Source organism: Schistocerca cancellata, chromosome 8, assembly GCF_023864275.1.
Source record: "Schistocerca cancellata isolate TAMUIC-IGC-003103 chromosome 8, iqSchCanc2.1, whole genome shotgun sequence".
Taxonomy (NCBI): domain Eukaryota; kingdom Metazoa; phylum Arthropoda; class Insecta; order Orthoptera; family Acrididae; genus Schistocerca; species Schistocerca cancellata.
In genome coordinates this window covers 526,987,663-527,000,310 of record NC_064633.1, presented here as the reverse complement: position 1 = coordinate 527,000,310, position 12,648 = coordinate 526,987,663, and the positions used below count along the sequence as shown (strand labels likewise).

Genomic DNA, 12,648 nt, shown 5'->3' with positions numbered 1-12,648 from the left:
ACAGAGTCCTGACCTGAATCCCATAGAATACCTTTGGGATGTTTTGGAACGCCGACTTCGTGTCAGGCCTCTCCGATCGACATCGATACCTCTCCTCAGTGCAGCACTCCGTGAAGAATGGGCTGCAATTCCCCAAGAAACCTTCCAGCACATGATTGAACGTGTGCCTGCGGTAGTGAAAGCTGTCATCAAGGCTAAGGGCTAAGGGTGGGCCAACACCATATTGCATTCCAGTAATACCGGTGGAGGGCGCCACGAACTTGTAAGTCATTTTCAGCGAGGTGTCCGGATACTTTTGATCACGTAGTGTATGCTAATTAACGCATACCTAATTACCATTTTATGAACAACGCACATCTTCTTATAACTAATTAGGAATCACACACAATAATCTAGTTTTTAGTGCAATTTTAAAATCTTATAAATTTCCTTCACTTCACGTCTTTCGTCACAATTTTTTTGTCATCAGACTACCGTTTTCGGTCTATAATGACCATCTTCAGATCTGTTTTATAGAAACATGTCCAACAACAGATTTGAAATGGTCATTATAGATCGAAACCGGTAGTCGGATGACAAAAAATTTGTGAACATAGACGTAAAGTAAAGGAAATTTATCCTGTTTTCGGGTCACTGTTAATATTCGTGACCATGTCGCAGCTTGTGAAAATGTAAATTCGTACTTAGGTACCGATCTTTATGATTGTTTATTTTGAAAAAAAAAAAAAAATACGAATTATTGTTTTTGTCATCTCCATGTATTTCACACTTCACAGAACGTACTTCATAGAACGTACACTTTTTTTTAAAGACACTGCCAGGAATTTAAACCAGGCCACCCACCTTGTCAGACGAGGATTCTACCACAGAGCCACGCAGCCCATCGATTTCGATTTTGATTGGTGCGCCGAACTGCTGTGGGTTACTGGTATTTGAGTTCTTATCTTCATGTGCCATAAATATAAAAGCATACATAAATCCGACTGCATAATGGTCGTTTGTTAGCCAAATGCCCTGAAGTGAACGACATGGATATGCAGTCTGTCTACTAACACAATTAAACAAATAAATAGATAAACTAAAAAAGTTTAATTTGTAGAACGTTACTTGTTTCACATGTTTTCTGAATGAGTGACTAAAGTAAGTCATTGTGTTCTGTTGTTTTTGACTAGATTTTTTAACGCTGGGGTGAATTTTTTCGGCATGTTTGTGATTTAGTCACTTGTATATGCATTTCATAATACATTTTTGCATTTAGGGCGGGCATATTTTTCGCCTAAGATGTAACATCATTTTTTGACCACCCAAAAACCCTAGGTCTAATGATTAGGTAATGTATTGCAGCGGCAAGTGTGCTGTGATCTATTACAGTTGCAAGACTTTTAACAAGTAAGTGACTAGATAATCTTTTCACTCTTATTAAGTAACCTTGACTCTCCCACGTTGATAACATCCTCAGAACTTCTCTTTCGTAGATGTTACGACCATTGTTGCGGGGTCGAGAAAAGAAGCATCGACAGAAAAGTGGGTTAGCTTTAAACTTTGAAAAAATACAGCTCATTCAGTTTTGTACTGTAGAAAATTCTAAGTTCTTAGGTGTGCATATTGATGAAAACTTAAGGTGGAGACAACATATCAGCATCTGCTATTTTTGTCTTAGTTGTTAACTTGGGCTTATAGAATTCAGCGCGTGAACATATTTTGCCAATTTTTTTTTGTGATTGATGTTTTACGGAATAATGTTCTGGGGTAACTTCTCACTTAGACACGAAGTGTTTATTAGACAAAATAAAGTAATTAGAATTATGTAAAGGATTGATAGATGTACGTCTTGCAGGAATCCCATTAAGCAGCTGCGAACATTAATCACAGCCTCACAGCACATTTATTCACTTACGAGCTTTGTTATCAACAATCCATCCGAGTTTGAGAGGAACAGAGATATTCACATTTGCAATAGTAGTAGGGAAAAACCCTTGTGCATAATCCAATAATGAGTCTGTCTGTGGCACGGAAGTCAGTATGCCGCCAAAAAAACATCGTGTGTTTCCGTGTTTGTTCTGTTGACACGTTCCACGCCACAAAATTTATCATAAATATAAGGAACCGGTGGGTCTAGAGGAATGTTCGATGCGAGTTGTCGGCCTTAACCAGGGACATACGAAACATGCGACAAATGCCGTAAACGATATGGCGACTGTAGCGTGAATGTTACAATTTTTCGAATTGGTTAAGGTACAGATTAGCCTGTCAGCACAACTACATTAGTCTGGTGGGCGATAGAAGAATTCGTCCACCCCAGATACTGAGTCTTGCCCAAATATTCCTTTATCCTGCTTCAATTTCTATCACAGTGGAATTGTTGAGTTCCTTGTCTACTGCGAGAAATACCCCCCCCCCCCCCCGCCTCCCCATTTCCCACTTGCCTAATCTTTCAATATACACTGCTGTCAGTTTCAGGTAAGACAGATTTTTGTACCTAGTATTATGTGAACTTCAGTGCTTTTCATGAGCGCTTCAAATTCTGGCACTTTACCAGCTTGGCAGTTTACCATTAGGATTTTAAAACTCTCACCTGTAGGAGGCATTTCTTTCAATCTTATTCTGATACTTCTGAGTTTCCTACAGCTATCATTATCTGGAATGGATGGAGAGTCGCCTAATCTAAAAAAAAAAAAGACCTTTTGTGCACCCCACACGCAGTCAACCACCTGAGTAGCAGCCTCTGATGTGTAGTGCACACGTGATCCATTTAGGGGGACCCTACAGTTCTCAACCGTATGGCACAAGTCCAGGAAGTCGCAGCCGAGCTTCAAAGTCTCTGGTTCAGTCCTTCCACTCGACTCAGAACCAAAGGGCCACAATTAGTTCTGAGGGCAATGAAGCAAATTGTGAAATTAGTTGAAACTCCATTCACAAGGCTGGTCTTCTCAAACTTTTCTGCCAGTTACTGGAATGACCCAAGTATGACCTCTGAAGCCAGACGACAGACATAATTTGTTCCAACATGCTCCACAATCTGCAGTTGGTTGCACCCTGTTACCTCAATGGCTGCTAGAATAGCCTCTTCAACAAGCTGAATGACGGCCCCAGTCACACGCACTGAGTGCACCTGGTGTCCTTTCCTGCCCCTTGCTGCCATTTTCCTAAGGAGTACCATCATTCGCCGTATATGTTTGATCTGCCGATGATTAATAGATCCGTACCTTTTTGTGTTTGCCTCCTCCTGACTCCAGATAAAACAACTTTATTACAAACAGATGAAATGAGTTCAAATGGCTCAGTTTCAGTGAAAGACAGCACCTCAAACATGTTGGCTGGGAGAATTGGTACAACACCCTTGAGACCTCCCTGGTCACCATTCACCCTGTAGATCTACCATTGATCCGTGAAAGTACATTAGCATAGGCCTATTTGTTTTTAAATATAAGCATGTGTATATTCTTGTTTTTCTCCCATGTTCTAAATCATGGAAGATCTCATCACTATGGATCAACCGGAACAAAAAGTATATCTAATTTAATCTAAGCTGGTGCTAAAATTACATTTCTGTTATATAAAATTTCTGCCATCTGTCGCAGCTATTTTGTTAATCCCAGACCTTGACAAGGGGTCTGCTTTGTTGCTTATGCAGTGCATCAACCTATCCAATGTATGCCCTTCTCAGTTTGGAAGCAGATATTTACTTCTTTTTTTAATAGTGTGAAAATATGCAATGATAATACAGGCAAGGTGGAAAATGGAATTGCATTTTAAAAAATTTTGGCTGTGGAATTCAGTATGAAAATACTTATTTAAATGCTGAAAAAATTCATAAAAATTGTTCAGTCACACGGATTGACTTCATAAATATAATCTTATGACCTTTATCAATAAACCTTCATACATCCATATTTAAGCTGGATGAAGGTGGGACACAGCTGGTATAATTTTTGTTAAAAATGAAATTCCTCCAGGTGTACTTAATATACACTCCTGGAAATTGAAATAAGAACACCGTGAATTCATTGTCCCAGGAAGGGGAAACTTTATTGACACATTCCTGGGGTCAGATACATCACACGATCACACTGACAGAACCACAGGCACATAGACACAGGCAACAGAGCATGCACAATGTCGGCACTAGTACAGTGTATATCCACCTTTCGCATCAATGCAGGCTGCTATTCTCCCGTGGAGACGATCGTAGAGATGCTGGATGTAGTCCTGTGGAACGGCTTGCCATGCCATTTCCACCTGGCGCCTCAGTTGGACCAGCGTTCGTGCTGGACGTGCAGACCGCGTGAGACGACATTTCATCCAGTCCCAAACATGCTCAATGGGGGACAGATCCGGAGATCTTGCTGGCCAGGGTAGTTGACTTACACCTTCTACAGCACGTTGGGTGGCACAGGATACATGCGGACGTGCATTGTCCTGTTGGAACAGCAAGTTCCCTTGCCGGTCTAGGAATGGTAGAACGATGGGTTCGATGACGGTTTGGATGTACCGTGCACTATTCAGTGTCCCCTCGACGATCACCAGTGGTGTACGGCCAGTGTAGGAGATCGCTCCCCACACCATGATGCCGGGTGTTGGCCCTGTGTGCCTCGGTCGTATGCAGTCCTGATTGTGGCGCTCACCTGCACGGCGCCAAACACGCATACGACCATCATTGGCACCAAGGCAGAAGCGACTCTCATCGCTGAAGATGACAAGTCTCCATTCGTCCCTCCATTCACGATATGGCGACACCACTGGAGGCGGGCTGCACGATGTTGGGGCGTGAGCGGAAGACGGCCTACTGGTGTGCGGGACCGTAGCCCAGCTTCATGGAGACGGTTGCGAATGGTCCTCGCCGATACCCCACGAGCAACAGTGTCTCTAATTTGCTGGGTTGTGGCGGTGCGGTCCCCTACGGCACTGCGTAGGATCCTATGGTCTTGGCGTGCATCCGTGCGTCGCTGCGGTCCGGTCCCAGGTCGACGGGCACGTGCACCTTCCGCCGACCACTGGCAACAACATCGATGTACTGTGGAGACCTCACGCCCCACGTGTTGAGCAATTCGGCAGTACGTCCACCCGGCCTCCCGCATGCCCACTACACGCCCTCGCTCAAAGTCCGTCAACTGCACATACGGTTCACGTCCACGCTGTCGCGGCATGGTACCAGTGTTAAAGACTGCGATGGAGCTCCGTATGCCACGGCAAACTGGCTGACACTGACGGCGGCGGTGCACAAATGCTGCGCAGCTAGCGCCATTCGACGGCCAACACCGCGGTTCCTGGTGTGTCCGCTGTGCCGTGCGTGTGATCATTGCTTGTACAGCCCTCTCGCAGTGTCTGGAGCAAGTATGGTGGGTCTGACACACCGGTGTCAATGTGTTCTTTTTTCCATTTCCAGGAGTGTATTTGTTTACTTCACTAATAGTTTCGGCATTGCGTCAATGCCATCTTCAGGCATCTTTGCTGAAATCAGTTGCGTGTGGCTCAGTCTAGAAGTCCGCAGTGAGATCAACAGGTGCTCCACCTAAGCACATGCTCTTATGAATGAGGTATGCAAGCAAAGTATTTGTCAGTCCTGTCAACACTGCACATATCACACACTCATTTCATACATGATACATTGTGTGTTGAAGAAACAGTATTTGTGCATAATAATGTAGGAGTCCTGAGTTCCTAAAACACATTATGCCATATCATGATATTTCCTTTCAAAAAATTCATATGCTTCTTTCACATAAAGGCTGAGAAATGGTTTTGTTTATGCGCTCATCCCTCTACTGCACAATCAGCATATACTATCCTGAAGAAAAAATTCATAAATCACTTACAATGCATAAGTACTCGTTCTGCTTAGTCTGCCAGAAAATACTAGACTTTTTTGAGTACGTGAGGTACAACTCCAATGTTTCGTGTGTTTCATGATTTCTACTTGCTCTGTTGATGACCTTGGTGTGCTCGGTTTCGCTCCTGCCACTGCCTTGGCAGCCCAAAACTTAAGGTGAGACCACCACCCTTCAAGATTTGTGACACATTATATGTATTATTACAGAATTTTTCTGTCTCTCACTTTTCTTTCTTGACATTTATGCAGCATTCTTCCTCTACATTTCTCTTTTGTTCCTCATGGTTTCAAGAAAGACATTCCTTTTTTTTTTTTTTTTTAATCAAATTGTCTCTTTCTTGAAGGATACTGCTTTTAAATCTCAGTTTTCTTCAGTTATTTTTCTCCGTTTTTGCCCTCTTTCTTGCTTAGATTTTTGAGAAATTAAGCAGTGCCTCCATATCTCAAAACCTGAATCATGTATGGCATCTTGGATATGCTTGTTATTTCTTACACCCAGTGTAAAGAATTAGTCACAATCATAACATAAATATCACATTCCTGCCAAATTTGCACTTCTTGTTCTGAAGCTTCACGTCAGCTCAGAGTGAAATATTTATGATGTCCATTCAACAGAGCCAGAAGTAATAAATAATTGACATGCTACATGTACAAGTTTGGAAAATAAATTAACTTTGTCCTATGACACAGTTTGGGGTGAGACAATGACAAGTTAAGAGTGCTACCAAATGGATATTTGGCAGAATATGGCCACTGTTGCCAACTACACATACAAAATTTAATTTCATTCTTCATAATTGGGGCACAATTCCTCAAGATAGCTGCAGAACAACACACAAGCAGACATCGCATAAAATACTAAAATACAGGTGTAAAAAAATCCTGAAATGTTTTGTGCTACACACGAAAAAGCATAACTGATGTAGTGTTCCATTATTTAAAACATGCAAAATTACTCAAGAGTAAGTGCCCAATAGGGAATACTTTTGTTTTTCTTAAAATTACCAAAACATAACTACTCTTTTACACACCCTGTTATTATCAGTAGCATAACAGACTTCAGATGAAAAAAAAAAAAAAATCTGGAACAAATCTAGCTGAAAATCAACACAAAAAGCCACTGTACGTTACTCCTGTTATGTATACCAACAAGCTACTGTTCAAAAAGCTGCTGTTACTCCTCTTCTACTTCTCACCTGCTGATTTTATCTAAATATCCAGACAAAGCATCTGTAAAACTTCATACAGACTAGTGTCAGCTGACTACATATACTAGAGACAGGTCAAGATCTGTATAATACAAATGTTAGATTTAGATTCCAGAGTCCAAATATTGTGATACAATGAACAAAGAGTAACTAATGAGGTACGTTTAGTAAAGGTAACGGGAGTTGTTTCGTAAGAACTTAGGTCTTTCCTTTTTTGTGTATCTTATAATTGTAGTTACTCAGTTTCACATTTATGCAGAATAATAAGCAGTTACTGATCCCTGTCATTGTCTGCATGACATTATATGTAACAAAATGTTTTAATCATTTAATTGCACTGTTTGGAATCTAAGTATTATGCTGTGTTAGAATTTGAAGCTCAAATCTCTCTTCTGCCTTCATTATGCTTCCACTGTATGGAACTACACTTATTATATTTAAATTCAATATGCTGTACTGAAATAAGTAACAACCTGAGAAATGTAACATCACACTGAAATTATAGTAAACATTTTCTTGTGTACTGTATGTGATTCTTGTTTTGATGTTTTTCTAGTATTAATATGTGTAACTGATCCTTCATTTTGAAAATGTGTATATTTATCATCGCTATTGCAATTTTACATACCTTCATTTTTTTCCACTTTTACAGGAAAAGCTAATGATCCGGCCCAAGGTGGTGGTCGCTCTTTACCCATTCAAAGCAATTGAAGGTGGTGACATATCATTGGAGAAGGTGAAAAACATTAGCTTCTTTTTTTGTTATATATTCTAAACTATACAACCCCCCCCCCCTCTCTCTCTCTCTCTTTTCTGTTCCTGAAGATGGAATGAACAACTTATTGCCCTGCCATTTATTGTGCAAGATCAATTTCCTCTGTCATGCTGTAAAAAGGTATAACAGAAACTACAGAGAACAAAATATTACTCATATCATTCAGTGGTATAGTTAAGGATTCTCCTCCATCAAGCTGCTTTTGTTTGAAATTTTACAGCACTGCAACTACTACTGATCACTTAAAATATTCCTGAAACTGTACTGCAATCTATTGCTCTTTAAAACTATAAATAAATTTGAAAGTACTTGTAGTATCAAAAAATGTGATAGTAATTGTAATCTGATCATTTTAATGGTGGTTTCATAGACAGAGATTCAACAGAATTGTGGTTGTCCTTGCTGTATTGTAGTTGTGCTCACATCTAAATAGTTTGTACATATAAACTGCATTCATTATGAAGTATCAAATGTATCTTGGAAATACTTAAATGGTCCTCTTTGCCTCCTGTTTTACAGGGTGCTGAGTATGAGGTGCTTGACGATTCACAGGAACACTGGTGGAAGGTGAAAGACGAGCATGGGTTAGTCTCATATTTTTATCTATCCCTTTCCTCATAGTCTTTCATTTTTGCCTCTCCTTGGCCTCTCAGCATGTGGGTTCCTCTCAGGTTCTGTCTGAGTGACCTGTCCGTTTTTTATCTCCCCCAACCTATCCCTCAGGAAGAAATTATGAGATCCAAAAGCTAGGTAGTGTATATACTTTTACATGTCTGTTGATAGTATTAAATAATCCACTCATTACAGATACGTCCTGGACAGCTATTCAAAACTCAGTAGTTTAGAATAAATAAGTTTTCTTGCATGAATTTTCCTTTGGTACAATAAACAGCCTTTCTGACATTCTGTCTGTTGCCTGTTCTGTCTGTGCATTATTTGCAATCTTGCCTGACATCATTTTCATCATTTGGTGATCTTTTTATGTTTTCAGTAATATTTTTCTTGTATTTTGTATTTAGTGAACTTTTATTCTGTAGTTAGCAACCTTTTTCCATGTTTATTGATCCTTATTAGCTGTTTAACGATCCTCTTTCAGTGTGTAAAAATATTTTTTTCTTTGTGTTTGGTGACCTTTTCACTTTGTTTGACAATACTTTTCCATTATATGGCATACTTTTATCAGTGTTACGAGATCTATTTTTTACCTGGTTATCTCTCTTCATTATTTGGCAATCCACTTGTTGAACAGTCTTCTTTCTCTGTTTGGCAATTGTTTCCCCACATTTATTGGCTTGTTTTATTGCTTGCCTACAGTTTTCTGAACTTAGTAACCTTCTCCCATCGCGTTACTGTCTTACTTGCTTTTCAGTGATATTTACTGTACATTTAACAACCATCTCTTGCTTCAATTTTACTGTCTATTTTCTCCAAGTTATTTCAGCAGACAATTTATCTAGATTCTGGTACTGTTTACATTCTTTAGTTATTTGAAAATATTTTTTACATCTTCAGTGACTTTCTTAATTGTTCATTAATCTTTTTTTTGTATTTAGTGATCTTTTTTCTTTGGTTTTCTTCATTTGGCAGTCTTTTGTTGATTCTCCCCCTCCCTCTCCCACTCTGCCCCCCACTCTCCCCCTCCCTCTCCCCCACTCTCCCCCTCTCCATCTCCCCTACCCCTACCCTTCCCCTACCTGTCCCCCTCCTACCCCCTCCTTCTTCCCTCCCCCACCTCCCTCTCTCCCCCCACCTCCCTCTCCCCTCCCCCTCTCCCCACCTCCATCTCCCCTCCCCCTCTCCCCTCCCCCTCTCCCCACCTCCCTCTCCCCTCCCCCTCTCCCCACCTCCCTCTCCCCTTTGTCTATGTGCAAAAACCATTCTTATTGCTCTACTTTTGTTCCTCTTTTCATTGTAACCTTTGTAGGTCAAAGTATTTTCTTTTTTTCACTAGTCTTCTGGTTGTCCTGATATTCTCAAAGGCCACAGCTGTTCATTTTACAAAACTGCAAGTGAACAGAAGGTTTGTTTGAAATACAGCATTGCAATAATGACATTGAAAGTGACTGTGGAAATTGTTGTATAACCATGTACTGTATAAGTATTTTTTTAGACTAATAATTAATGGAAACAGTTTTACAGTTTTAAAAAGGTAATTGTGTAGAGATAAATGTGTAGAGTACATGAACTACGTGTAGCACAGCATTAATTATACTGTATTAATACTTGCATTATCGATCTCTCATTGTAAAATGACTTCTCACTTACTATTTAAAAATAACAAATTAAACAGTGGTTGTTATCAAGTGGAAAGTTTGATAGTGAAAATCTTGAATGTTTTATTTCTGAAATAATTTGAATAAAAATTTTAAGGGTGAGATTGCAATCACTTTCTGCAAATCAGTTGCTTATTGATTATATACCCCAGATCGGCTAATATACACTATGTGATCAAAAGTATCTGGACACCCCCAAAAATGTAAGTTTTTCATATTAGGTGCATTGTGCTGCCACCTACTGCCAAGTACTCCATATCAGCAACCTCAGTAGTCATTAGACCTCGTGATAGAGCAGAATGGGGCGCACTGCGGAACTTAAGGACTTCGAATGTTGTCAGGTGATTGGGTGTCACTTGTGACATAGTCTGTACACGAGATTTCCCTAGGTCCACCCTTTCCAATGTGATAGTCAAGTGGAAATGTGAAGGGACATGTGCAGCACAAAAGTGTACAGACCAACCTCGTCTGTTGACTGACAGAGACGGCCGACAGTTGGAGAGGGATGGGATGCAATAGGCAGACATCTATCCAGACCATCACACAGGGATTCCAAACTGCATCAGGATCCACTGCAAGTATTATGACAGTTAGGCGGGACCATTTCATGGTCAAGCGGACGCTGATAAGCCGCACATCACGCCGGTAAATGCCAAACGACGTCTCGCTTGGTGTAAGGAGCGTAAACAGTGGACGATTAAACAGTGGAAAAACGTTGTGTGGGTGACGAATAACGGTACACAATGAGGCGATCCGATGGCTGGATGTGGGTATGGCGAACGCCCAGTGAACGTCATCTGCCAGGATGTATAATGCCAACAGCAAAATTCGGCGGCGGTGGAATTATGGTGTGGTTGTATCTTTCATGGAGGGGCTTGCAGCCCTTGTTTTGCATGGCACTATCACACCACAGGCCTACATTGATGTTTTAAGCACCCTCTTGCTTCCCACTGTCGAAGAGCAATTCGAGGATGACGATTGCATCTTTCAACATGATCGAGCACCTGTACATAATGCAAGGCCTGTGGCGGAGTGGTTACTCGACAATAACATCCCTGTAATGGACTGGCCTGCACAGAGTCCTGACCTGAATCCTATAGAACACCTTTGGGATGTTTTGGAACGCTGACGTCGGGCCAGGCCTCACCAACCGACATCGATACCTCTCGTCAGTGCAGCACTCTGTGAAGAATGAAGAATGGGCTGCCATTCCCCAAGAAACCTTCCAGCACTGGATTGAACATATGCCTGCGAGAACTGAAGCTGTCATCAAGGCTAAGGGTGGGCCACCACCATATTGAATTCCAGCATTACCAATGGAGGGCACCACGAACTTGTAAGTCATTTTCAGTGAGGTGTCCGGGTACTTTTGATAACATATTGTAGTTTCTAAATTCATCTGACAAAAATTTCCAAAATTATCCTACTTAGGAAAATGTATTCCAGGTACATTATCCAGGTAAAATCTAATAAAATTTTGTTCATCTCATTCCAGGAACATAGGTTACATCCCTAGTAACTATGTGAAGGAGAAAGAATTACTGGGCCTTCAGAAATATGAGTAAGTTAAAATTCATTACTGAATCTTTCTGAAATACTGTGCTGTTACAGATCAGTAACTACATAATGCAGATGGAATATATCTGAAATGACGTAATTTCATAACCAACTGAATGGTTATTTCATAGTTCTTTAGCATGTAACATAGTATTTTCATGGTCTTTTTACTGTGGAGAGCCTAATAATAGTATTAGTGGTATCGACCTAAATAAAGTTTTTAAAGTTAGGACGACTCAGATCTTTTTGCGTTTACCATCTCATGTACTTCAGTGGTATTGTCTTTTACACTTTGTGACAACTGTTTAACAGGTGGTATGTTGGAGACATGTCCAGACAGAGAGCAGAGTCACTTCTGAAACAGGAAGACAAGGAAGGGTGCTTTGTGGTGCGAAATTCATCCACAAAGGGTCTCTACACACTCTCACTATATACCAAAGTGTAAGTTCCATCAGTTATTGTTTTCTGTAATTTTCAGTGTCGCCAACTTATTGTTTGTGGCTCTTGTGTGTCCATTAATACACAGAAAAATGGGATAGGGCAGTAAGTGCACAAAAGATAAAATTGTTTCAGTTTCAGTAACAGTGTGAAATCTTCATTTTTGGTACTAGTATTCAACAGACCATCACCTTACAAAAATTGCTTTGACTGTTTTGCAGTAGCAGCAGCTGCTCTAATACTCAAGTCATAATAATCTTGTTGCTTAGATAGTAGTCACAACTCATGCAATACACAGGTAGCTTTTGTCAGCATCAGCAATTATTTTTGAGGATCATTTTACATTAACACAGTATCTGTCAACTTAATACAAGCAAAACAGCCATATGTTAGTACACAAATGTGTTTAATTAGGAGAAAACGGGGCAGTTAGTCAGCCATGACTTTTATCAAGTAACTGTCCCACCAGTTGCCTTGAAATGACTTAGGAAAATCATAGAGATGTGTAATTGGTTCAGTGACTTTTTGGGTAATAGGTACGTGTGCATTATGCTATAGTCAATGGTT

At 40.5% G+C, this 12,648-nt stretch overlaps 1 protein-coding gene across 2 annotated transcripts in view; it reads left to right on the top strand.

The window, feature by feature from the left end:
• Positions 1-12,648, top strand: part of LOC126094534 (tyrosine-protein kinase Btk29A) — a 366,017-nt gene that overhangs the window by 314,191 nt on the left and 39,178 nt on the right. For both annotated transcript variants that reach the window (XM_049908958.1, XM_049908957.1), the window contains exons 3-6: positions 7,691-7,774; positions 8,333-8,397; positions 11,582-11,647; positions 11,956-12,084. In XM_049908958.1, the coding sequence (XP_049764915.1) occupies positions 7,691-7,774; positions 8,333-8,397; positions 11,582-11,647; positions 11,956-12,084 (344 nt within the window). The remainder of the gene's footprint in view (positions 1-7,690; positions 7,775-8,332; positions 8,398-11,581; positions 11,648-11,955; positions 12,085-12,648) is intronic.